A 27343-nucleotide genomic window follows, 5' to 3' on the forward strand; every position below is an offset into this window, starting at 1 on the left:
TTAAAAAAAGAACAATTTCCCATGTGGATCAATACACTTTGTCTAAGTCTATTACTAATTCAGTGTTAATATTTAAGTGGAAAAGTTGGGCCCCAAGATCAAAAAGGTGAAGAAGCCCTGGGTTAGTTCTTTTCTGACATACGTTTGATCCTTGAGGTTGTCAACAAGCAGCGCCTGCAGACACAGGAATATTCCAGAAGAGCGAGGGACCATTGTGCCACATTTAGCTCCCGCCATTGTCTGGCCAGCGGCGAGGGAGACGCACAAATCACTGCCTTCATTGTCACACCGGAAGTCACAGCAAGCGGCGGCCCGGCAAACTTTACAACAACACCCACGCCACACCACACCACACGTTAAACGGTGGCCCAATTAAAGCGCAGCCCTGAGTGGGAGAGCGGGGTCAAGACTCTAACCGCACCCTTCACAAAAACCTTCTGGAATCTAGCTCTACACAGGCCAAACCAAAAAAAAAAAGCTTTTTTTGGGATGGGTATTCTGACAGACTGAGCGTACCAGAGAGAGGCGGTGAGTCCAGGTGGGTCGCCTCCTGATTGGCGCGGGGGAATGAGTGGGCCTAAAGAGACAAGGAAGACTTAGACAACACATTTATATCATTGCAAAGATAATAAATCAGATCACAAGGAAGCAGGTGACCAAATGTGGTTTGTGACTTGATCACATGTTCTATTCTGAGACTCACTCTGCACAAATCTTGTTCTGTTTGTAGAACTTGTGTCTGGCCGTGAAGAGACGAGCGATGTACTTTGCCATTTCCATGTCCTCCTAAAGGCAAGAACAAAAACATTGGTGAGTGACCTTCCCACAGCACATGCTGCACATGTGCACTAGGGCAGTGTTTTTACAACCTTTTTGGAGCCCAGGCACAGTTTTAGCGTTGAAAAAAATGCGGAGGCACACACCACCAGTAGACATCATTAAAATATGAAACTCAGTTGGCAGTAAAAAGTCGTCGTCGCAATTGTTGCATATGACTTCAAAGCATAACCAAGCATGCATCACTATAGCTCTTGTCTCAAAGTAGGTGTACTGTCACCACCTGTCACATCACACCCTGACTTATTTGCTGTTTTCCTGTGTGTAGTGTTTTACTTCTTGTCTTGCGTGGCTTTTTGTCTTTTTTTGGTATTTTTCTGTAGCAGTTTTCATTAGAGATGTCCGATAATATCGGCCGATAAATGCTTTAAAATGTAATATCGGAAATTATCGGTATCGGTTTCCAAATCATCTGTATCGGTATCAAAAAGTAAAATGTATGACTTTTTAATAGGCCGCTGTGTACACGGACGTAGGGAGAAGTACAGAGCGCCAATAAACCTTAAAGGCACTGCCTTTGCATGCCGGCCCAGTCACATAATATCTACGGCTTTTCACACACACAAGTGAATGCAAGGCATACTTGGTCAACAGCCATACAGGTCACACTGAGGGTAGCCGTATAAACAACTTTAACATACACCACACTGTGAACCCACACCAAACACATTTCGGGAGAACATCCGCACCGTAACACAACATAAACACAACAGAACAAATACCCAGAACCCCTTGCAGCAAAGTTGGTAGAGTGGCTGTGCCAGCAATCGGAGTGTTGCTGGTTACTGGGGTTCAATTCCCACCTTCTACCTTCCTAGTCATGTCCGTTGTGTCCTTGGGCAAGACACTTCACCCTTTGCCTCTGATGGGTGCTGGTTAGCGCCTTGCATGGCAGCTCCCGCCATCAGTGTGTGAATGTGTGTGTGAATGGGTGAATGTGGAAATACTGTCAAAGCGCTTTGGGTACCTTGAAGGTAGAAAAGCGCTATACAAGTATAACCCATTTATCATTTATTTATAACTCTTCCGGGACGCTACAATATACACCCCCCGCGGCATCGCAACAAAATTAGGCTGCTGGGAGCTGAGCCAGAAGGCAAAGCTCTCGGTCTACCGAGCTATCTACATTCCTACTCTCACCTATGGTCATGAAGTGTGGGTAATGACCGAAAGAATAAGATCGCGGATACAAGCGGCCGAAATGAGTTTCCTCAGAAGGGTGGCTGGCATCTCCCTTAGAGATAGGGTGAGAAGTGCAGTCACCCGAGAGAGACTCGGAGTAGAGCCGCTGCTCCTTCGCTTGGAAAGGAGCCAGCTTAGGTGGTTCGGGCATCTCGTGCGGATGCCTCACGAGCGTCTCCCTAGGGAGGTCCTCGTTGCACGTCCCACTGGGAGGAGGCCCCGCGGCAGGCCAAGGACCAGATGGGGGGATTACATCTCCTCTCTGGCCTGGGAACGCTTCGGGATTCCCCAGGAGGAAGTCGCAAATGTTGCTCTGGAGAGGGAAGTCTGGGGGTCTTTGCTGGAGCTGCTGTCCCCGCGACCCGATTCCGGATAAGCGGTTGAAGATGGATGGATAATAATGTGTTAATTCCCCGACCGTATATATCGGTTTTGGTTGATATCGGAATCGGTAATTAAGAGTTGGACAATATCGGAATATCTGCAAAAAAGCCATTATCGGACATCTCTAGTTTTCATGTCTTCCTTTGTGATACTTCCTGCATCTACTTTGTTTTAGCATTCAAGAATATTTCAGTTGTTTTTATCCTTCTTTGTGGGGACATTGTTGATTGTCATGTCATGTTCGGATGTACATTGTGGACGGCGTCTTTGCTCCACAGTAAGTCTTTGCTGTCGTCCAGCATTCTGTTTTTGTTTACTTTGTAGCCATTTCAGTTTTAGTCTCGTTCTGCATAGCCTTCCTTAAGCTTCAATGCCTTTTCTTAGGGCAGGGGTCGGCAACCCGCGGCTCTAGAGCCGCATGCGGCTCTTTAGCGCCGCCCTAGTGGCTCTCTGGAGTCTTCCTTTGAGCGCTATTGCCCGCACCTGCTTTGTGTCAGCAAGCAAGGCTATTTAAGTTGTTTTTATCCTTCTTTGTGGGGACATTGTTGATTGCCAAGTCATGTACGGATGTACTTTGTGGACGCCGTCTCTGCTCCACAAGCTGCAAGTTTTTGCTGTCGTCCAGCATTCTGTTTCTGTTTACTTTGCAGCCAGTTCAGTTTTACTTTCGTTTTGCATAGCCATCCCTATTTTTCAATGTATTTTCCTTTCCCTTTTGTTAATTTTTGGTTTAAGCGTTACATACCTTTTTACCTTTTGCATATTGGGATCACGACAAACCGTCCTCATCTCACCCGGCACATTCCGACTTTTACAAAGCAATGAACTACCTGCTGCCACCTACTGACGTGGAGTATTACATGGTTACCCTGCCGAGTTCTACACAGCACAGACAAAGGAACGGCACAATAGTTGCAGATTATAATTATTGATTTGCAAAAAATATATTTTTTGGACCAATTAGGTGAAGTTGCATAATTTCCCACGGCACACTAGTGGTTGAAAAACACTGCACTACACAGCACAGAGACTCAACTAAGTCACATTTGCGAATTGTAATTACTGGTGTGTGAAAAAATCTTTTTAACCCAATTAGGTGAAATGACAATCTCCCACGGCACACCAGACTGTATCTCACGGCACACTAGTGTGCCGCGGCACAGTGGTTGATGTAGACTGATGTAGACCACAAGGAATTCTTTTACATTTAGAAAAAAATCATAATAAAATTACTCCTTTAAAGGCATACTGAAATGAAATTTTCTTATTTAAACGGGGATAGCAGAGCCATTCTATGTGTCATACTTGATCATTTCGCGATATTGCCATATTTTTGCAGAAAGGATTTAGTAGAGAACATCGACGATAAAGTTCGCAACTTTTGGTCGCTGATAAAAAAAAGCCTTGCCTGTACCGGAAGTAGCGTGACGTCACAGGTTGAAAGGCTCCTCACATTTCCCCATTGTTTACACCAGCAGCGAGAGCGATTCGGACAGAGAAAGCGACGATTACCCCATTAATTTGAGCGAGGATGAAAGATTCGTGGATGAGGAACGTAAGAGTGAAGGACAAGAGTGCAGTGCAGGACGTATCTTTTTTCGCTCTGACCGTAACTGAGGTACATGGGTTCATTGGATTCCACACTTTCTCCTTTTTCTATTGTGGATCACGGATTTGTATTTTAAACCACCTCGGATACTATATCCTCTTGAAAATGAGAGTCGAAAACGCGAAATGGACATTCACAGTGACTTTTATCTCCACGACAATACATCGGCGAAGCACTTTAGCTACGGAGCTAACGTGATAGCATCGTGCTTAACTGCAGATAGAAACAAAATAAATAAACCCCTGACTGGAAGGATAGACAGAAGATCAACAATACTATTAAACCATGGACATGTAAATACACGGTTAATGCTTTCCAGCCTGGCGAAGCTTAACAATGCTGTTGCTAACGACGCCATTGAAGCTAACTTAGCTACGGGACCTCACAGAGCTATGCTAAAAACATTAGCTATCCACCTACGCCAGCCCTCATCTGCTCATCAACACCTGTGCTCACCTGCGTTCCAGCGATTGACGGAGCGACGAAGGACTTCACCCGATCATCGATGCGGTCGGCGGCTAGCGTCGGATAGCGCGTCTGCTATCCAACTCCAAGTCCTCCTGGTTGTGTTGCTGCAGCCAGCCGCTAATACACCGATCCCACCTACAACTTTCTTTTTTGCAGTCTTCATTGTTCATTAAACAAATTGCAAAAGATTCACCAACACAGATGTCCAGAATACTGTGGAATTATGCGATGAAAACAGAGCTTTTTGTATGGGATACAATGTGTCCGAATACTTCCGTTTCAATGATTGACGTCACGCGCATACGTCATCATACATAGACGTTTTCAACCGGAAGTTTAGCGGGAAATTTAAAATGTCACTTTATAAGTTAACCCGGCCGTATTGGCATGTGTTGCAATGTTAAGATTTCATCATTGATATATAAACTATCAGACTGCGTGGTCGCTAGTAGTGGCTTTCAGTAGGCCTTTAATGCGCCCTATAATCCGGTGCGCTTTATGTGAAAAAAGATAAAAAATAGACCATTCATCGGCAGTGCGCCTTATAATCCGGTGCGCCCTATGGCCCAGAAAATACGGTACTAAACTAACTATACGACGCCGCAGCTCATAATGTGTCGGGGGATACACGTGCGCACACTCGCAGAGACACAACACTCACCGTGTGAAAAATGATGGTGTCATCCCTGCTCGTTATCTCCACTGTGATGGCTGACTTGTTGTGCGCTATGGTGCCGATGTCCTTCCACCTGTCGCAAACACACATTTTTTCCCCCCCCCACAAATTTAGGCCCGCTGTCACCACGGCACATTTAAAGAATCCCGCAACTCTAAAGTAGGACTTGCCTGTGGAGCATGATGGACCTCCCGTTTCTGTGTTTGACAAACACTCCGATGAAAGACATGCCGATGAAAATATCATTGGTGTAGTTGTCCTGCAGATGAAGGAACATGTCTGAACAAATGCTAAGAAAGCGCGGGGGATGTTTGGGGGTTTAGTATCCACCTTAGCAGGGAAGCTTTCCTGGCCAAAGCCGTCCAGTTTCTCCACCTCCTTGATGTACAAGAGCTCGGCCTCGGCCGCTTGCATTCGGCTGCAAATATGCATGACAAAAATATTGAAAAAAACAACCTGTCAGTCAGTCATAAATATGAAGGTTGTAGTACCAGTGGCTCTTGTGCTCTTCTGCAACCTTTTGAGTCCACTCCTCCAGCACCTCATCTCCATTCGGCCAGTTCTAGGGGTTATAAACACAACTGGAGCTCGCTGCAATAAAGGTAAGTATTCAAGTTATCAACGTGAATGAAGACTACTTACCACCGGAAAGAGCACGTACTCCCTGGGGAAGTCCTGAGACATAAACTGAGTGAAATCCCCAAAGTCAGCTGGAAAAACAGCAATTGATGCACGCTTAATAACCTTTTTATGCATTTCAGCAATTTCTTATCGGCTATTAACAGAAAATACTGTATTTCCCTTACTATGTTGCATCAGCATTTTTCTAAATGAAATATTATACAGGAAACATTTCTGACACTTTAAGTCAAATATTAGATAATGTGATATAACGTACAAACCCCGTTTCCATATGAGTTGGGAAATTGTGTTAGATGTAAATATAAACAGAATACAATGATTTGCAAATCCTTTTCAACCCATATTCAGTTGAATATGCTACAAAGACAACATATTTGATGTTCAAACTGATAAACTTTTTTTTTTTTTTGCAAATAATAATTAACTTAGAATTTCATGGCTGCAACACGTGCCAAAGTAGTTGGGAAAGGGCATGTTCACCACTGTGTTACATGGCCTTTCCTTTTAACAGCACTCAGTAAAGGTTTGGGAACTGAGGAGACACATTTTTGAAGCTTCTCAGGTGGAATTCTTTCCCATTCTTGCTTGATGTACAGCTTAAGTTGTTCAACAGTCCGGGGGTCTCCCTTGTGCTATTTTAGGCTTCACACATTTTCAATGGGAGACAGGTCTGGACTACAGGCAGGCCAGTCTAGTACCCGCACTCTTTTACTATGAAGCCGCGTTGATGTAACACGTGGCTTGGCATTGTCTTGCTGAAATAAGCAGGGGCGTCCATGGTAACGTTGCTTGGATGGCAACATATGTTGCTCCAAAAGCTGTATGTACCTTTCAGCATTAATGGCGCCTTCACAGATGTGTAAGTTACCCATGTCTTGGGCACTAATACACCCCCATACCATCACACATGCTGCCTTTTACACTTTGCGCCTAGAACAATCCGGATGGTTCTTTTCCTCTTTTGTCCGGAGGACACGACGTCCACAGTTTCCAAAAACAATTTGAAATGTGGACTCGTCAGACCACAGAACACTTTTCCACTTTGTATCAGTCCATCTTAGATGAGCTCAGGCCCAGCGAAGCCTACGGCGTTTCTGGGTGTTGTTGATATATGTTTTTTGCCTTGCATAGGAGAGTTTTACCTTGCACTTACAGATGTAGCGACCAACTGTAGTTACTGACAGTGGGTTTCTGAAGTGTTCCTGAGCCCATGTGGTGATATCCTTTACACACTGATGTCGCTTGTTGATGCAGTACAGCCTGAGGGATGGAAGGTCACGGGCTTAGCTGCTTACGTGCAGTGATTTCTCCAGATTCTCTGAACCCTTTGATGATATTACGGAGCATAGATGGTGACATCCCTAAATTCCTTGCAATAGCTGGTTGAGAAAGGTTTTTCTTAAACTGTTCAACAATTTGCTCACGCATTTGTTGACAAAGTGGTGACCCTCGCCCCGTCCTTGTTTGTGAATGACTGAGCATTTCATGGAATCTACTTTTATACCCAATCATGGCACCCACCTGTTCCCAATTTGCCTGTTCACCTGTGGGATGTTCCAAATAAGTGTTTGATGAGCATTCCTCAACTTTATCAGTATTTATTGCCACATTTCCCAACTTCTTTGTCACGTGTTGCTGGCATCAAATTCTAAAGTTAATGATTATTTGCAAAAAAAAAAAAGGTTATCAGTTTGAACATCAAATATGTTGTCTTTGTAGTGCATTCAATTGAATATGGGTTGAAAACGATTTGCAAATCATTGTATTCCGTTTATATTTACATCTAACACAATTTCCCAACTCATATGGAAACGGGGTTTGTATAATAATAAACAGTGTTCAAATAATACCACAGTTCTTAAATATGATTGCTTTACATTGTAGAAGTGTACCTGATGATGACATTTACGTAAACAACTTACACAATGTACGTAACATGGAAGCAAAAATACGTTGTCAAGGTTTGTTTGGTGAGCGTTGCTTGGAACGTGACTCTAAGGATGCGGAAATAGCAGACGGCGTGCAGCTAAAAGTATATTTATTAGCAAGAGGGAGGTGCACAGCAAGCCGACTAACAAGTAGGATGATCCAGCGCAGAGGGAGGGACCCAGGTGGAACTAAATAGAACTAATTAACGTGAATCAGGTGTGCTGGCAGGACATGGAAAGGAAAGTAAAGGTGCTTCAAAACACAAGAGACCAAACAGGAAATACAGACAAAACAAGAGCACCAGGACAGGAAGTGAAACACAAAACACAGGAAAACACAAACATAACAAACTCAAGGCCCGGGATTTGGAACGCCACATATTTTTAAATGGCCTGCAGAAAGCCTAAAAATAAGTTAAAGTTAAAGTACCAATGATAGTCACACACACACTAGGTGTGGTGAAATTATCCTCTGCATTTGACCCATCACCCTTGATCACCCCCTGGGAGGTGAGGGGAGCAGTGAGCAGCAGCGGTGGCCGCGCCCGGGAATCATTTTTAGTGATTTAACCCCCAATTCCAACCCTTGATGCTGAGTGCCAAGCAGGGAGGTAATGGCTCCCATTTTTATAGTCTTTGGTATGACTCGGCCGGGGTTTGAACTCACAACCTACCCATCTCAGGGCGGACACTCTAACCACTATATTGTAGCGTCCCGGAAGAGTTAGTGCTGCAAGGGGTTGTGGGTATTTGTTCTGTTGTGTTTATGTTGTGTTCCGGTGCGGATGTTCTCCCGAAATGTGTTTGTCATTCTTGTTTGGTGTGGGTTCACAGTGTGGCGCATATTTGTAACAGTGTTAAAGTTGTTTATACGGCCACCCTCAGTGTGACCTGTATGGCTGTTGACCAAGTATGCCTTGCATTCACTTGTGTGTGTGAAAAGCCGTAGATTTTATGTGACTGGGCCGGCTTGCAAAGGCAGTGCCTTTAAGGTTTATTGGCGCTCTGTACTTCTCCCTACGTCCGTGTACACAGCGGCCTTTTAAAAAGTTATGAATTTTACTTTTGGAAACCGATACCGATAATTTTGAAACCGATACCGATAATTTACGATATTACATTTTAAAGCATTTATCGGCCGATATAATCGGCAGTCCGATATTATTGGACATCCCTAATCACTGCTCATCATAATGGCAGCTACACTTTCCATCTTAAAGATCTAAAAAAATTATTTGGGAATATCCGGCGGGCCGGATTGAAATGCTTAACGGGCCGCATGCAGTCCCCGGCCCTTCATTTGCCCAGATCTGATATATTACATATAGCCTATTATTTGTGCACTTTTGACGAATGATGCACCGAAAATTCGTCTGTCGAAAAATGACTGAGCTCACTGAAACCGGATGCTGGCGGGCTGCGTCTATCCCTGCGCACACAAATGACGCAGCACAAAGGTGACAAAAAGTCACATTTTAGGTGGCATTGCCGTTTAGACTGAAGTCACATTTAAAAAGATCAGTTTCCAATCGGATTCGGACCACCTCCTGATGCGAAAAGATCAGATTTGAAGCACTTTAGAGCGTTTAGAAACAATCTGATCTGTGTGACTTGAGAGCAAAGAAATAATATTTGGTGTGCAGTAGGGTTGTACGGTATACCGGTACTAGTATAGTATCGCAGTACTAATGAATCAAAAACGGTACTATACTCTGAAAAGTACTGGGGCCGTACTTATCAAGCTTCTTAGAGTGCCATTTTACACTTAAGTCCTGAGAATTTGCGAAATTTAGTCCTACTCTCAAACTTAAGAATAAAAGCTTTTTATCAACGTTCTTAAGTCTAAGAATCACTCCTACTCTCCACGATATTTAAGAGACCTTCAGAGGTGTCTTAAGTGGCTAGGAGTTGCCAGCAGGGGATGGCACTGAGGCGAGAGAGACGTGCGCGAACGTTCAGGGAACGGAACAATGTTGTTGTTTTTTTTGATGACGAGCAGCTGATCAAACGGTATCGTTTAGACAGAGCGGATATTATTTTTGTCACAGATTTAATACTTTTCGATTCCTTGTTGATTTCTGCATGTGTCTGCAGTGGGCTAGTATATATAGAGCCACCCACACCAGTTTCAAATTAGTTGCCTAATTAATGAATTGGAAAGAAAATGTTATGAGAGTAGCATATGTGTGTGGCCGTGAGGTGAGTGACGTCAGTGAGTGTGTGGGCGATAGAAGAGAGGGAGCAGTAGCGTGAGTGCCGGCGGGGACTAGTTTGTTTTGTATTATTTTGTAGTTTATTGTCAAGATATACACTCCCATTGTCCACTTAAATATTTCCAAGATATTTCTTTATTCTTAGACAACGGATTCCCTTCCGTGATTGGTCATTTCTATGGACACAGAAATGACGTCACCTAAAATTGCGTTTACGGCACATAGTAATGTCGTAATTCAGCTCTGAGTGTGACACTTAAGATTCAGTCCTACACTTGGCTGAAAGTGTGAGTAAGACGCTTGATAACTAACTTTTAAGTGCAGCTTTCAGCGAAGAATTTATTTACTCTTAAGTCAACTCTTAGCAGACTTCTTAGGAGTAATTCTAAGAAGCTTGATAAGTACGGCCCCTGGTTTCCGGGCATGATGTCATGTCGTGACATTGCTGGGTTTACGAGCAGAGGAGCATGTTCGGCAGCGCACAATCACAGAGTACTTACAAGCAGACACAGTGTGTACACAGAAAAGGGAGAATTGACGCATTTTGGCTTAAAAACTAACAATAAATGTGAAGTTATATCACTGAAACACCCTCAGGAAGAGGTGCTTTAAGACATGGCTAGCTGGCTAACAGCGAACATCCATCCGCAGTCGGCAGATTTTTAGCGATTTCTAAATCACTAATCCTCGTCTCCATGGCGACAAATAAAGTGAGTTTCTTACTAGTATCATTATCACTGCAGGACGAGGAATAGCTAAACATGCTTCACTACACACTAGCGCGCCTGAATGTAAACAAATGCCATGGGTGAATCTACACCTGACATCCACTGTAATGATACCAAGTACAAGAGCGTATCTAGTCGATACTACTATTATTACATCAATATTTTTTATCGTCCCAAAATCTTTTTTCTTTTTAAAAAAAAAAGTCATTTTATGTTTATAAAGTCAGTAAATATGTCCCTGGACACATGAGGACTTTGAATATGACCAATGCATGATCCTGTAACTACTTGGTATCGGATCGATACCTACATTTGTGGTATCATCCAAAACTAATGTAAAGCATAGAAGAAGAAGAAGTGATTATTACATTTTAACAGAAGTGTAGATAGAACATGTTAAAACAGAAAATAAGCAGATATTAACAGTAAATGAACAAGTAGATTAATAATCCATTTTTACAGCTTGTCCTTTATAATTTTGACAAAATGATACAATGAGAAATGACACAATATGTTACTGCATATGTCAGCAGCTAAATTAGGAGCCTTTGTTTGTTTACTTACTACTAAAAGACAAGTTGTCTAGTATGTTCACTATTTTATTTAAGGACAAACTTGCAATGGGAAACATGTTGAATGCAGTGTTTTTCAACCTTTTTGGAACCAAGGCACATATTTTGCATTGAAAAATTGTGGAGGCACACCACCAGCAGACATCATTAAAAAAGGAAACTCAGTTGACAATAAAAAGTCGTTGTCGCAATTGTTGGATATGACTTTAAAGCATAACCAAGCATGCATCACTATAGCTCTTGTGTTTTACTTCTTGTCTTGCGCTCCTATTTTGGTGGCTTTTTCTCTTTTTTTGGTATTTTCCTGTAGCAGTTTCATGTCTTCCTTTGAGCGATATTTCCCGCATCTACTTTGTTTTAGCAGTCAAGAATATTTCAGTTGTTTTTATCCTTCTTCGTGGGGACATTGTTGATTGTCATGTCATGTTTGAATGTACATTGTGGACGCCATCTTTGCTCCACAGTAAGTCTTTGCTGTCGTCCAGCATTCTGTTTTTGTTTACTTTGTAGCCAGTTCAGTTTTAGTTTCATTCTCCATAGCCTTCCCTAAGCTTCAATGCCTTTTCTTAGGGGCACTCACCTTTTGTTTTTTTTTGGTTTAAGCATTAGACACCTTTTTACCTGCACGCTGCCTCCCACTGTTTCCCACATCTACAAAGCAATTAGCTACCTGCTGCCACCTACTGATATGGAAGAGTATTACACGGTTACTCTGCCGAGCTCTAGACAGCACTGACACTCAACAACAACACATCATTTGGAGACTATAATTACTGCTTTGCAAAACATATTTTTAACCCAAATAGGTGAAATTAGATAATCTCCCACGGCAAACCAGACTGTATCTCACAGCACCCTAAGATTTTTTGTTAAAATAAAGCCAATAATGCAACTTTCTTGTGGTCTTCTTTTTTTTATAGAAAAGTATCGAAATACATTTTGGTACCGGTACCAAAGTATTGGTATGGAGACAACATTAGTGTGGGGCCATAAAAGTGACTGTGGAGCACAATGTACGCAGAGATGACATATCTATCAAGTGGACCACAAGGTAGTGTCTAAAACGTAGATTAGAATCATCATGATTCACCCCTTCTTGTAAGTGATCCCAAAACAATGTGTACAACGTAGATGTAGTCCTCCCACTGACAAGCTGCAAGTGCATCCTAAGTAGTGTTTTGCTCCTTGCATAGTAAGCGGATCCTCGCCTCCCCGGACTGATAACGGTCTTCCTGGTGGAGGCCAAGACTAACCTTGGAGCTGGCGATAAGCAAACTGTCTGTTTACATTCCCCCCGGAGACACAGACATCAAGCAGGAGTGTGTGTGTGTGTGTGTAAAGACTGATACCATAGGAACTCAAGTGGACGGGGCTCTCCCCGCGGTATGCAGCCATATTAGGTAGTGGAGTCAAGACGACCTGAGAAACGTGTGAGGTTGTGCTCTTTTGTGCTGTCCGTCTCCCTTCGGGTAGATTATTCGCATGAGCCGTTCGTACTTGGATGTCACCCATCACACGGTCTTACCTTGTACTGCTAGGCCGGCTAGTCGGATGCCCTGCTCCACCGTGCAGTGCAGGCGTCCATCCAACAGTTCCTTCTTCACCTGAAGGTAGTACTGATACCTGAAAAACAGAACGGGGCGAGTAAGGTCAGAGTTACGTCTTACGGAGCACTCACTTTACCCGAGACGAGGCCGAGGGCAGCAAGAAAAAGAAGCAATCCTACGAACTGAGGAGTATAATTTGTGTTAGCATATGTGGGCTTATTTTTTTTCAAGCCATCAAAAAATACCATCTAGACCAGTGTTTTTCAACCACTAGTGTACCGTGAAACATTCTCTGGTGTGTTGTGGGAGATTATGTAATTTCACCTAATTAGGTAAAACATTTTTTTTGCAAACCAGTAATTATAATCCGCAAATGTGCCGTTGTTGAGTGTCTTTGCTGTCTAGAGCAGTGTTTTTCAACCTTTTCTGAGCCAAGGCACATTTTTTTCATTGAAAAAATCACCAGCAGAAAACATAAACAAATGAAACTCAGCAGCCGATATTGACAGTAAAAAGTTGTCGTCGCAATTGTTGGATATGATTTTAAAGCATAACCAAGCATGCATCACTATAGCTCTTGTCTCAAAGTAGGTGTACTGTCACCACCTGTCACATCACACCCTGACTTATTTGGACTTTTTTGCTGTTTTCCTGTGTGTAGTGTTTTACTTCTTGTCTTGCGCTCCTATTTTGGTGTTGATTGTCATGTCATGTACGGATGTATTTTGTTGACACCGTCTGCTGCTCCACACGCTGTAAGTCTTTGCTGTCCTCCAGCATTCTGTTTTTGTTTACTTTGCAGCCAGTTCAGTTTTAGTTTCGTTCTGCTTAGCCATCCCTACGCTTCAATGCCTTTTCTTAGCGGCACTCGCATTTTGTTTATTTTTGGTTTAAGCATTAGACACCTTTTTACCTGCACACTGCCTACCGCTGTCGTCTGCATATTGTGATATTGTTCCCGACATCCACAAAGCAATTAGCTACCTGCTGCCACCTACTGATATGGAAGAGTATTACACGGTTATTCTGCCGATCTCTAGACAGCACAGACACTCAACAACGGCACATTTGCAGACTATAATTACTGGTTTTCAATTTTTTTTTTTAACCCAATTAGGTGAAATTACTTAATCTCCTACGGCACACCAGACTGTATCTCACAGTACACTAGTGTGCCGCAGCACAGTGGTTGAAAAACACAGGTCTAGAGCTCAGCAGAGTAACCGTGTAATATTCTTCCATATCAGTAGGTGGCAGCAGGTAGCTAATTGCTTTGTAGATGTCGGGAACATGGTTTGTCGTGGTCACAATATGCAGACGACAGTGGGAGGCAGTGTGCAGGTAAAAAGGTGTCTAATGCTTAAACCAAAAATAAACAAAAGGTGAGTGCCGCTAAGAAAAGGCATTGAAGCTTAGGGAAGGCTATGCAGAACGAAACTAAAACTGAACTGGCTGCAAAGTAAACAAAAACAGAATGCTGGACAACAGCAAAGACTTACAGCGTGTGGAGCAGCAGACGGCGTCCAAAAAGTACATCCGTACATGACATGAAAATCAACAACAAAATAGGAGCGCAAGATAAGAAGTAAAACACTACACACAGGAAAACAGTAAAAAAGTCCAAATAAGTCAGGGTGTGATGTGACAGGTGGTGACAGTACACCTACTTTGAGACAAGAGCTATAGTGATGCATGCTTGGTTACGCTTTGAATTCATATCCAACAATTGAGAACGACTTTTTACTGTCAATATCGGCTGCTGAGTTACATTTTTTAATGTTTTCTGCTGGTGGTGTGCATCAGGATTTTTTCAATGAAAAAAAATGGCTCAGAAAAGGTTGAAAAACACCGATCTAGGCACGTGTGGTGTTATTTTCTTCAAGGACTCACGCTGCACCTTTGTTATGACGGCCAAGCCTCGTTGACCAGGGCAAGTTGACCCTCCTGCTCTGGCCAGCGAGGCTTACTGGCTATCAAGCAATTGCAATAATTAATTTACAAAAAAAACTAAACCAGTGAAGTTGTCACGTTGTGTAAATGGTAAATAAAAAGAGAATACAATGATTTGCAAATCCTTTTCAAATTATATTCAATTGAATAGACTGCAAAGACAACATATTTCATGTTCAAACTGAGAAACTAGATTTTTTTTTGCAAATAATCACTAACGTAGATATTAATGGCAGCAACACATTACAAAAAAATAGGCACAGGGGCATTTTTACCACCCAGCGAAGCGTTTCTGGGTGTTGTTGATAAATGGCTTTACATAGTAGAGTTTTAACTTGCACTTACAGATGTAGCGACAAACTGTAGTTACTGACAGTGGGTTTCTGAAGTGTTCCTGAGCCCATGTGGTGATATCCTTTACACACTTATGTCGCTTTTTGATGCAGTACCGCCTGAGGGATGGAAGGTCACGGGCTTAGCGGCTTATGTGCAGTGATTTCTCCAGATTCTCTGAACCTTTTGATGATATTACGGAGCGTAGATGGTGAAATCCCTAAAATTCCTTGCAATAGCTGGTGGAGAAATGTTGTTCTTAAGCTGTTGGACAATTTGCTCACGCATTTGTTGACAAAGTGGTGACCCTCGCCCCATCCTTGTTTGTGAATGACTGAGCATTTCATGGAATCTACTTTTATACCCAATCATGGCACCCACCTGTTCCCAATGAGCCTGTTCACCTGTGGGATGTTCCAAATAAGTGTTTAAAGAGCTTTCCTCAACTTTCTCAGTCTTTTTTGCCACTTGTGCCATCTTTTTTGAAACATATTGAAGGGCATCAAATTACAAATTAGCTAATATTTGCAAAAAATAATAAAGTTTTCCAGTTAGAACATTAAGTATCTTGTCTTTGCAGTCTATTCAATTGAATATAAGTTGAAAAGGATTTGCAAATCATTGTATTCTGTTTTTATTTACCATTTACACAACGTGACAACTTCACTGCTTTTGGGTTTTGTACTTTTCTTGTGACTTTATTATGGGCCCTCTTCTTTCATTTGCACCTAACTGTTCCCTCTTGTCTCTATTCTCCCATCCAAGAGTGCGTATGTTGTGAATCAATGCGGACTCATTAACAACGAGGCAGACTTTGCCGTGGGGCCTTGTTTTTCTGGGTTCTACCAACACTTGCTAATGTCATTGAAATCAATGATAAAAAAAAACATTGTACACTTGATTCTTCTTCCTGCCTGGATGTGAATAACAATCCATAGATAAAACTTAATTTCATTTATTATAATAACCACTTTGGGACGTTAATAGTTGTGTTTAGTACAATAGACTGCAAAGACAATATATTTAATGTTCCAACTGAGAAACATATTTTTTTGGCAAATTATCATTAAAAGCCTACTGAAATGAAATGTTCTTATTTAAACGGGGATAGCAGATCCATTCTATGTGTCATACTTGGTCATTTCGCGATATTGCCATATTTTTGCTGAAAGGATTTAGTAGAGAACAACGACGATAAAGTTTTGGTCGCTGATAAAAAAAGCCTTGCCTGTACCGGAAGTAGCGTGACGTCGCAGGTTGAAAGGCTCCTCACATTTCCCCATTGTTTACACCAGCAGCGAGAGCTATTCGGACCGAGAAAGCGACGATTGCCCCATTAATTTGAGCCAGGATGAAAGATTCGTGGATGAGGAACGTGAGAGTGAAGGACTAGAGTGCAGTGCAGGACGTATCTTTTTTCGCTCTGACTGTAACTTAGGTACAAGGGATCATTGGATTCCACACTTTCTCCTTTTTCTATTGTGGATCACGGATTTGTATTTTAAACCACCTCGGATACTATATCCTCTTGAAAATGAGAGTCGAGAACGCGAAATGGACATTCACAGTGACTTTTATCTCCACGACAATACATCGGCGAAGCACTTTAGCTACGGAGCTAACGTGATAGCATCGGGCTTAACTGCAGATAGAAACAAAATAAATAAACCCCTGACTGGAAGGATAGACAGAAGATCAACAATACTATTAAACCATGGACATGTAACTACACGGTTAATGCTTTCCAGCCTGGCGAAGCTTAACAATGCTGTTGCTAACGACGCCATTGAAGCTAACTTAGCTACGGGACCTCAACAGAGCTATGCTAAAAACATTAGCTCTCCACCTACGCCAGCTCTCATCTGCTCATCACGACCCGTGCTCACCTGCGTTCCAGCGATCGACGGCGCGACGAAGGACTTCACCACGATGATCGGTGCGGTTGGCGGCCCGGAGACGGAGGAAGTCAAGGTGAGGACAGCGGCGCGCGTTGTAGCTTTCGACGACACCCCGGCCGCCTCAGAGTCGGCAAGAAACATATATTTCCCCAAAGTTACATACGTGACATGCACATAGCGACACGCACGTACGGGCAAGCGATCAAATGGAAGCCAAAGCTGTACTCACGGTAGCGCGTCTGCTATCCAAGTCAAAGTCCTCCTGGTTGTGTTGCTGCAGCCAGCCGCTAATACACCGATCCCACCTACAGCTTTCTTCTTTGCTGTCTCCATTGTTCATTAAACAAATTGCAAAAGATTCACCAACACAGATGTCCAGGATACTGTGGAATTTTGCGATGGAAACAGACGCTGTTTGTATTGGATACAATGGTGTCCCAATACTTCCGCTTCACCCATTGACGTCACGCGCAAACGTCATCATACATAGACGTTTTCAGCCGGTAGTTTCCTGGGAAATTTAAAATGTCACTTTATAAGTTAACCCGGCCGTATTGGCATGTGTTGCAATGTTAAGATTTCATCATTGATATATAAACTATCAGACTGCGTGGTCGGTAGTAGTGGCTTTCAGTAGGCCTTTAACTTAGAAGTTAATGGCAGCAACACATTGCAAAAAAAGTTGCCACAGGGACATTTTTACCACCCAGCGAAGCGTTTCTGGGTGTTGTTGATAAATGGCTTTCGCTTTGCATAGTAGTTTTAACTTGCACTAACAGATGCAGCGACCAACTGTAGTTACTGACAGTGGTGATATTCCCAATATTCCCCCTTTTTTTCTCTTTCTTTCTTTTTTTTTCAACCATCGTACGCATCAAGACAAAAAAGTTGCAACAGAAGCCTTTTGTAGAATTCCGCTGAGGAATGAGTGAATCACAGATTTATATCACGGCGCAGCCATGTGATGCCACAACTGTGAGGTGGCGTAACACGAGAAGAAGAAGAACGCTACAATTTGCTGTGCCAATGTTTGGGGTGGGGGTGGGATGCCTTGCGGTGTGGGGCTGTGGTGGCTTTTGCCTGGCAGTAAGATGATACAATATAACATGACACTGCTCAGGCCACCAGAGATTTCACACAATGCGGTTCAATTCCCAAAGGTTTCTCTCAGCGCCTTTTTGTCCACTTTTAGCTGAGGACTGAGCGGGTCGTCGGGAGAATGGTGTGGCCACACAGGGAGGAGGAAGGGTGGCCGCGTTAAAGACTTGCACATCGTTTCCTGTTTGTTGCCATGGCGTCCAACTGCAGTACACAAGCAATGGTCACCAACAAACGTGCTCAAAGTCTCATTGTAGGACGACATCATTTCATTTGGGACACTAAAGTTCCTTTTTCTCACCTCGTCACTTCTGCTTTTCCTTTTTTTAGCTTCTCTGCAGCGTACCGTCGGGCCTATAATCTGACCCCGCCCTCCGCCTCCCCGCACCCTGTCATTACACCCTGTTGGCTGGGATGCCATTCCGTTCCCGTGGCAACCCCTCTAATTAGCCAGGCCGCGGCTGCCGCAAGGGAGGGCGGAGCTTGACGTGGTCAAGCGAGCGATGAGGAGGAGGAGCTTAGCGGAACACAAAACCATCAAAAATATTGTGGGTCGTTGTTTGTACGAGAGGGTTTCACGCACCGTAGAGGCGGACAGGAAACTGTTGAAAGTACTACAAAAATGGTCCCAGGGGTGTCCAAACTACATAGCGTGGCCACAAAAAACATCTCATCTTATCGAGCTTAGGTTTCTACTAACCTTTCTGGCTTCTGACCCCTGAAACCAAACCCGACTAGTCGACACGTGACCTCTGCAGACTGGAAGCATATGGCTGCAGGTTATTGAGTCAACATGACATTTCTTCATTTTACTCTCCCTTCTCCTTTTTATTTTGGCGGTTACTCCTCCTAAACCCCCGCGTGCAGAAATGCACATGGTCGGAAAAACAAGCTACACCTCTTAGTATGACTGACTTGAAATTTCTCGCACACGTTGGCAATCAGTGAGCACTTCAAAGAAAAACAACTCTCGGCTCGAGAGCCAGTGCACATCCTGTGATAATAAATAAGACTGAAAAAAATAAAAGTCTAGGCTGCCATTGGTTAAGAGGACTTGCTGTTTGGTATTTATTTGTTTTTAAATAGAAAGTCGATACATCATCCCCTTGTTATTTTCGTTTGACATACAGTAATGTATAGCACGTTTTAATATCTTCAAAATGTACCATTTTTTATTAAAATAAAGACTTTTGTCGAGGCTGGAACCCATTATTCATGTTTATACTGTTCCTTATGGAGAATGTTGCTTTAATATACAACATTTTCCATTTTAAGTTCGTAGATCGAAGTTCCACTGTATTTATTGCGTACAGATTGCTATAATAAATTAAAGCTGCAAGCAGCGATGGACGGGACGGACTTTGACGGCACATAAAATCCAAACCGGAGCAGCAATTAAAACTCTTTCGTCAACTTTTAATCAGAAGGGTTCAATCTCTCTCCTGTGCTAGTTTGAAGCCGACACGACAAACGCGCTCAGAGGAGATAATGTTTGAAAAAAGGTGACCGGTTTTTACAAAACTTGTGTTTTGAAGGGGGAATTGCAAACTTCCTGTTGATTTTTGCTGGGGGTTGTCAATATATGAAATACAGGTCTAAGTGAGACCTACATAGAGGTTTTTGTTTCATGTCTCTAAGACATTCCTACTGGAAGTTACAGGCAGTTTTGTCTGAGTTTTCTTCCTAGGAGCAGTTGTGTCTGTGTTTTCTTCCTAGGGGGCGCTAGAGCGCAATTTTGAGTTTTGGGGTTGGTTTTTTTTATTAGATCGCAATTTTTGCCAGTCCTGATGTGTGTGTCCAGTTTGGTGAGTTTTGAAGCATGTTAGGGGGGTCAAATTACAGCTCAAAGAGGCAAAAGTGACTGTTTTTAGTAGGGATGTCCGATAATGGCTTTTTGCCGATATCCGATATGCCGATATTGTCCAACTCTTTAATCACCGATACCGATATCAACCGATACCGATATCAACCGATATATACAGTCGTGGAATTAACACATTATTATGCCTAATTTGGACAACCAGATATGGTGAAGATAAGGTCCTTTTAAAAAAATGAATCAAATAAAATAAGATAAATAAATTAAAAACATTTTCTTGAATAAAAAAGAAAGTAAAACAATATAAAAACAGTTACATAGAAACTAGTAATTAATGAAAATTTGTAAAATTAACTGTTAAAGGTTAGTATTATTAGTGGAGCAGCAGCACGCACAATCATGTGTGCTTACGGACTGTATCCCTTGCAGACTGTATTGATATATTGATATATAATGTAGGAACCAGAATATTAATAACAGAAAGAAACAACCCTTTTGTGTGAATGAGTGTATATGGGGGAGGGAGGTTTTTTGGGTTGGTGCACTAATTGTAAGTGTATATTGTGTTTTTTATGTGGATTTAATAAAAAAACAAAAACAAAAACAAAAACCGATACTGATAATAAAAAACCCGATACCGATAATTTCCGATATTACATTTTAACGCATTTATCGGCCGATAATATCGGCAGACCGATATTATCGGACATCTGTAGTTTTTAGTAAACTTTTGTTCTGAAGGGGGAATTGCCAACTTCATGTTGATTTTTGCTGTAGGATGTCAATGTATGAAATCTAGGTCTAAGTCAGACCTACATAGAGGTTTTTGTTTCATGTCTCTATGACATTCCTACCGGAAGTTACAACCAGTTTTGTCTGTGTTTTTTCCTAGGGGGCGCTAGAGCGAAATTTTGAGTTTTTTATTTTTTTTATTAGAAGTCAATTTTCGCCAGTCCTGATGAATGTAGGTTGTCAGTTCAAACCCCGGCCGAGTCATACCAAAGACGATAAAAATGGGAGCTCAGCATCAAGGGTTGGAATTGGGGGTTAAATCAACAAAAATGTTCCCGGGCGTGGCCACCGCTACCGCTCACTGCTCCCCTCACCTCCCAGGGTGTGAACAAGGGGATGGGTCAAATTCCACCACACCTAGTGTGTGTGTGACAATCATTGGTACTTCAACTTTAACTTAAGAAGCTTATCGACTACGGGGTCGGCACAGACTACAAAGGCGGACGCCCGCAATTTTTCAGGATTTATGCAGATCCCCACCAAAATAAGAGCGCAGGACAGGAACAAGCACTAAACACAGAAGAACGGCAACAAAACCGAACATAAAGGCCGGAAATGTGTCCTGTGAAAAACCGTCCGACCGGAACTCTCTAATAACTAAAGTTCCTTGGGTGAATAATGTAAACTCACTACACCGGTATGTTTTAGCGCTTTCATGGTGAGTTTACTGACAGATATAAGTAAGAACTTTACACTACTTTATATTAGAAATGGCAACAGCGGAGGATGAATGTCCCATAACAAGAAGATAGAGAAAAAGAAGAACCACCTGGCTGCTCAGTGGCCGCCCTGAGATCGATAGGTCGTGAGTTCAAACCCCGGCCGAGTCATACCAAAGACTATAAAAATGGGAGCCATTACCTCCCTGCTTGGCACTCAGCATCAAGGGTTGGAATTGGGGGTTAAATCACCAAAAAATGATTCCAGGGCACGGCCACCGTTGCTGCTCACTGCTCCCCTCACCTCCCAGGGTGTGAACAAGGTGATGGGTCAAATTTCACCACACCTAGTGTGTGGGTGACAATCATTGGTACTTTAACTTTAACTTAAGAAGCTTATCGACTACGGGGTCGGCACAGACTACAAAGGCGGATGCCCGCAATTTTTCAGGATTTATGCAGATCCCCACCAAAATAAGAGCGCAGGACAGGAACAAGCACTAAACACAGAAGAACGCCAACAAAACCCAACATAAATGTGTCCTGTGAAAAAAACGTCCGACCGGAACTCTCTAATAACTAAAGTTCCTTGGGTGAATAATGTAAACTCACTACACCGGTATGTTTTAGTGCTTTCATGGCGAGTTTATTGAAAGATATAAGTAAGAACTCTACATTACTTTATATTAGAAATGAAAACAGCGGAGGATGAATGTCACATAACAAGAAGATAGAGAAAAAGAAGAACCACCTCCCTGCTCAGTGTCCGCCCTGAGATGGGTAGGTCGTGAGTTCAAACCCCGGCCGAGTCATACCAAAGACTATAAAAATGGGAGCCATTACCTCCCTGCTTGGCACTCAGCATCAAGGGTTGGAATTGGGGGTTAAATCACCAACAAATTATTCCCGGGCGCGGCCACCGCTGCTGCTCACTGCTCCCCTCACCTCCCAGGGTGTGAACAAGGTGATGGGTCAAATTTCACCACACCTAGTGTGTGGGTGACAATCATTGGTACTTTAACTTTAACTTAAGAAGCTTATCGACTACGGGGTCGGCACAGACTACAAAGGCGGACGCCCGCAATTTTTCAGGATTTATGCAGATCCCCACCAAAATAAGAGCGCAGGACAGGAACAAGAACTAAACACAGAAGAACGCCAACAAAACCCAACATAAAGGCCGGAAATCCGTCTTGTATGTTAATCTTGCTGAAGCTGCCCTACTACTACTGTTACTACCATCAAAGTGGTTAAATTGCTGGGTTGTTGCTGTTCAAACAAGACGTTGACAAAATTTAAAAAAAAAAATCTGTCTTAAGGGAGCAAATGACTAATGCTTAAAGAATGTTGCAGAGTAATATGGGTCATCCCCCGTGAACAGAAAGCCTATGTCTGGAAGGGCATAATAATGCATAACATGATCAAATATTTGGAATAAACATCGAGTGACTTTCCAAGAACCGTTTTGGCACACCCCGAGCACATGAGAATGACATCACTACGGAAACAGCGCCAGTTGAATGAGCGACAACTACAGTACAGTGTGTACAGTATGAGGTTCACTTTCCCTAACGTGAAGTCACTCGTGTCTTCCACCGTAGCGGAGCGCTTTTTTTTTTTTGACACTCCGGGCAGTCCTCGCAGGCACAAAGATGGCCTTTATTTATACACGCCCCCAAAGTATGCACTGCAAAAAGTCAGTGTTCATAAACGAATAAAAAAATTAGGGGTATTTTATTTGAACTAAGCAAAATTATCTGCCAATAGAACAAGAAAATTTGGCTTGTCAAGACTTTCCAAAACAAGTCGAATTAGCTAACCTCAATGAACCCAAAAATAGCTTAAAATAAGTATATTCTCACTGATAACAAGTGCACTTTTCTTGGTAGAAAAAAACCTTTTTGCTCAATATGTTGAAAAATGTTCTTAAATGAAGTAAATGCTAGTGCCATTATCTTGACATAATGATATGCGCTCGGCATTACATTTCTTGAAACCAGCAAACTTATACTAAAAACTGGTTTATTGTTCTTAATGGAAAGGCAACAAGGCAAGCGCTTGTTACTCTCGGGGTCTCCTAGCCGCTCAGGCAAATCATATTGTCTAAAAATGCATTTTTCCATGGATAACATGACATCATCGCGCCAAGTGCGTGCTCTTTCAGTCAATTAGTGCACATATATACAGCCCGGCCCCCGGCCAAAATGTTTTAATTGTAATTTTGAAGAATTCATCTAAATGTGCATGAACTATTTCTGTTCAAAATTGTTAGAAATGTCAAATGTTTAAATATTATCTGTCAGTTTACTGTACTGTGCCAACTGTACTACTATATGAGTATGTGTTTTCTATTGTTTCATTGAAAATAAAACAGCAAAGTCCATTTGGCTGTCATCTGTTTTAATTATGAGACACAATTGTGTCAAAGCATGATTTTTTTTTTTTTTTACATGCTTAAAATAAGAAATTATTACTTTAAAAAAGCAGTTTTATACTTGTGAGTGTTGATGACACAGCTTTGCAACAGTTGATATTCTAGTTTCAAGCATGTTTTACTCAATATAGCTCATTAAATCTCAGCAACAAGCTGTAATATCTTACTGAGATCATTTAGGACCAAAACACTTAAAACAAGTAAAACACTCTAACACAGGGGTCACCAACCTTTTTGAAACCAAGAGCTACTTCTTGGGTACTGATTAATGCAAAGGGCTACCAGTTTGATACACACTTAAATAAATTGCCAGAAATAGCCAATTTGCTCAATTTACCTTTAACTCTTTGTTATTATTAATAATGTAATATAAAACATTTGTACGCAGGTACAACACTTAAATGATAATTGTACAAACCTCACAGTTTGAAGTATTTTATTATTTTTGGGGGAATTTTCTACCATGTTTGAAGCCGGCTTTTATTAAAATAAAAATATGTATTCTTAGAGAAAATAATGTAATTTAAATGCAATTTAAAACATTTGTACGCACGTACAACACTAAAATGATAATTGTACAAACCTCACAGTTTGAAGTCTTTCATTATTATTTTTTGGGGAATTTTCTACCATGTTTGAAGGCCGGTTTTTATTCAAATAAAAATATGCATTCTTCGAACAGGCCAGCGGGCTACTCATCTGGTCCTTACGGGCTACCTGGTGCTCGCGGGCACCACGTTGGTGACCCCTGCTCTAACATAAAATCTGCTTAGTGAGAAGAATGATCTTATCAGACAGAAAATAAGCAAATATCACCCTTATTTGAGATATTTATCTTACTTAGATTGCCGTTTTTGCAGTATGTTCAAACCTCGCATAAGACAGATGTCCAAAGTCTTTTACACAACAAGCAGCAAACATATGTGCAAGCATGCTTCCATGTCAATGTCCCAGCCCTACCCTACCCCTACTCCATATAGTTCCACCCTGGGAACCCCTTCGGCCCTGTGATGAGAGTAGACGGGGGATCTCAAGATGACCTCAAGTTGAAATATGCTGAATCAGCATGGGGGACAACAGAGTGCAGCTGTGTGTGATAACTAGCTGAACAAATCTAGGATTTCAAGGGTGTTGTTGCAGTTATAGCCTTGGGGCTGCTGAGGCCCGCCGCTTTAGCGCTCGTCAACAGATATATGTTTGGATTCCTCACTATGCCCGCCCCAGGACCACTTTGGACCAGGTTGGATAGGAGATGAAAGAGGCTCCATTTGCACATGCTATACAATATGAGCTATTTTAAACATACAAACCCCGTTTCCATATGAGTTGGGAAATTGTGTTAGATGTAAATATAAACGGAATACAATGATTTGCAAATCATTTTCAACCCATATTCAGTTGAATATGCTACAAAGACAACATATTTGATGTTCAAACTAATAAACTTTTTTTTTTTGTGCAAATAATCATTAACTTTAGAATTTGATGCCAGCAACACGTGACAAAGAAGTTGGGAAAGGTGGCAATAAATACTGATAAAGTTGAGGAATGCTCATCAAACACTTATTTGGAACATCCCACAGGTGAACAGGTTAATTGGGAACAGGTGGGTGCCATGATTGGGTATAAAAGTAGATTCCATGAAATGCTCAGTAATTCACAAACAAGGATGGGGCGAGGGTCACCACTTTGTCAACAAATGCCTGAGCAAATTGTTGAACAGTTTAAGAAAAACCTTTCTCAAGCAGCTATTGCAAGGAATTTAGGGATTTCACCATCTACGCTCCGTAATATCGTCAAAGGGTTCAGAGAATCTGGAGAAATCACTGCACGTAAGCAATATTATGGACCTTCGATCCCTCAGACTGTACTGCATCAAAAAGCGACATCAGTGTGTAAAGGATATCACCACATGGGCTCAGGAACACTTCAGAAACCCACTGTCAGTAACTACAGTTGGTCGCTACATCTGTAAGTGCAAGTTAAAACTCTCCTATGCAAGGCGGAAAACCGTTTATCAACAACACCCAGAAACGCCGTCGGCTTCGCTGGGCCTGAGCTCATCTAAGATGGACTGATACAAAGTGGAAAAGTGCTCTGTGGTCTGACGAGTCCACATTTAAAATTGTTTTTGGAAACTGTGGACATCGTGTCCTCCGGACCAAAGAGGAAAAGAACCATCCGGATTGTTATAGGCGCAAAGTGTAAAAGCCAGCATGTGTGATGGTATGGGGGTGTATTAGTGCCCAAGACATGGGTAACTTACACATCTGTGAAGGCACCATTAATGCTGAAAGGTACATACAGCTTTTGGAGCAACATATGTTGCCATCCAAGCAACGTTACCAACGGACGCCCCTGCTTATTTCAGCAAGACAATGCCAAGCCACGTGTTACATCAACGTGGCTTCATAGTAAAAGAGTGCGGGTACTAGACTGGCCTGCCTGTAGTCCAGACCTGTCTCCCATTGAAAATGTGTGGCACCTAAAATAGCACAAGGGAGACCCCCGGACTGTTGAACAACTTAAGCTGTACATCAAGCAAGAATGGGAAAGAATTCCACCTGAGAAGCTTCAAAAATGTGTCTCCTCAGTTCCCAAACCTTTACTGAGTGTTGTTAAAAGGAAAGGCCATGTAACACAGTGGTGAACATGCCCTTTCCCAACTACTTTGGCACGTGTTGCAGCCATGAAATTCTAAGTTAATTATTATTTGCAAAAAAACGGTCCAGTCCATTGTGGATCTAACATAATAGTGTGAGAGTCCAGTCCATAGTGGATCTAACATACTAGTGAGTGTCCAGTCCATAGTGGATCTAACATAATAGTGAAGAGTCCAGTCCATAGTGGATCTAACATGATAGTGTGAGAGTCCAGTCCAAAGTGGATCTAACATAATAGTGTGAGAGTCCAGTCCATAGTGGATCTAACATAATAGTGTGAGAGTCCAGTCCATAGTGGATCTAACGTAATAGTGTGAGAGTCCAGTCCATAGTGGATCTAACATAATAGTGAGAGTCCAGTCCATAGTGGATCTAACATAATAGTGAAGAGTCCAGTCCATAGTGGATCTAACATGATAGTGTGAGAGTCCAGTCCAAAGTGGATCTAACATAATAGTGTGAGAGTCCAGTCCATAGTGGATCTAACATAATAGTGTGAGAGTCCAGTCCATAGTGGATCTAACATAATAGTGTGAGAGTCCAGTCCATAGTGGATCTAACGTAATAGTGTGAGAGTCCAGTCCATAGTGGATCTAACATAATAGTGAGAGTCCAGTCCATAGTGGATCTAACATAATAGTGTGAGAGTCCAGTCCATAGTGGATCTAACATAATAGTGAGAGTCCAGTCCATAGTGGATCTAACATAATATTGTGAGAGTCCAGTCCATAGTGGATCTAACATAATATTGTGAAAGTCCAGTCCATAGTGGATCTAACATAATAGTGTGAGAGTCCAGTCCATAGTGGATCCAACATAATAGTGAGAGTCCAGTCCATAGTGGATCTAACATAATAGTGAGAGTCCAGTCCATAGTGGATCTAACATAATAGTGAGAGTCCAGTCCATAG

General features: G+C 42.2%; 1 protein-coding gene across 1 annotated transcript in view; it reads right to left on the reverse strand.

The window, feature by feature from the left end:
- LOC133640480 (tyrosine-protein phosphatase non-receptor type 14-like) overlaps positions 1-27343 on the reverse strand; it is a 137131-nt gene that overhangs the window by 38470 nt on the left and 71318 nt on the right. The window contains exons 4-11 of the mRNA XM_062033923.1: positions 12765-12862; positions 5799-5866; positions 5648-5718; positions 5487-5574; positions 5327-5415; positions 5142-5229; positions 704-786; positions 517-577 (exon numbers count right to left, since the gene is read on the reverse strand). Coding sequence (XP_061889907.1) covers positions 517-577; positions 704-786; positions 5142-5229; positions 5327-5415; positions 5487-5574; positions 5648-5718; positions 5799-5866; positions 12765-12862 — 646 coding nt within the window. The remainder of the gene's footprint in view (positions 1-516; positions 578-703; positions 787-5141; positions 5230-5326; positions 5416-5486; positions 5575-5647; positions 5719-5798; positions 5867-12764; positions 12863-27343) is intronic.

This window comes from Entelurus aequoreus, linkage group LG23 (assembly GCF_033978785.1).
Source record: "Entelurus aequoreus isolate RoL-2023_Sb linkage group LG23, RoL_Eaeq_v1.1, whole genome shotgun sequence".
Lineage (NCBI taxonomy): Eukaryota > Metazoa > Chordata > Actinopteri > Syngnathiformes > Syngnathidae > Entelurus > Entelurus aequoreus.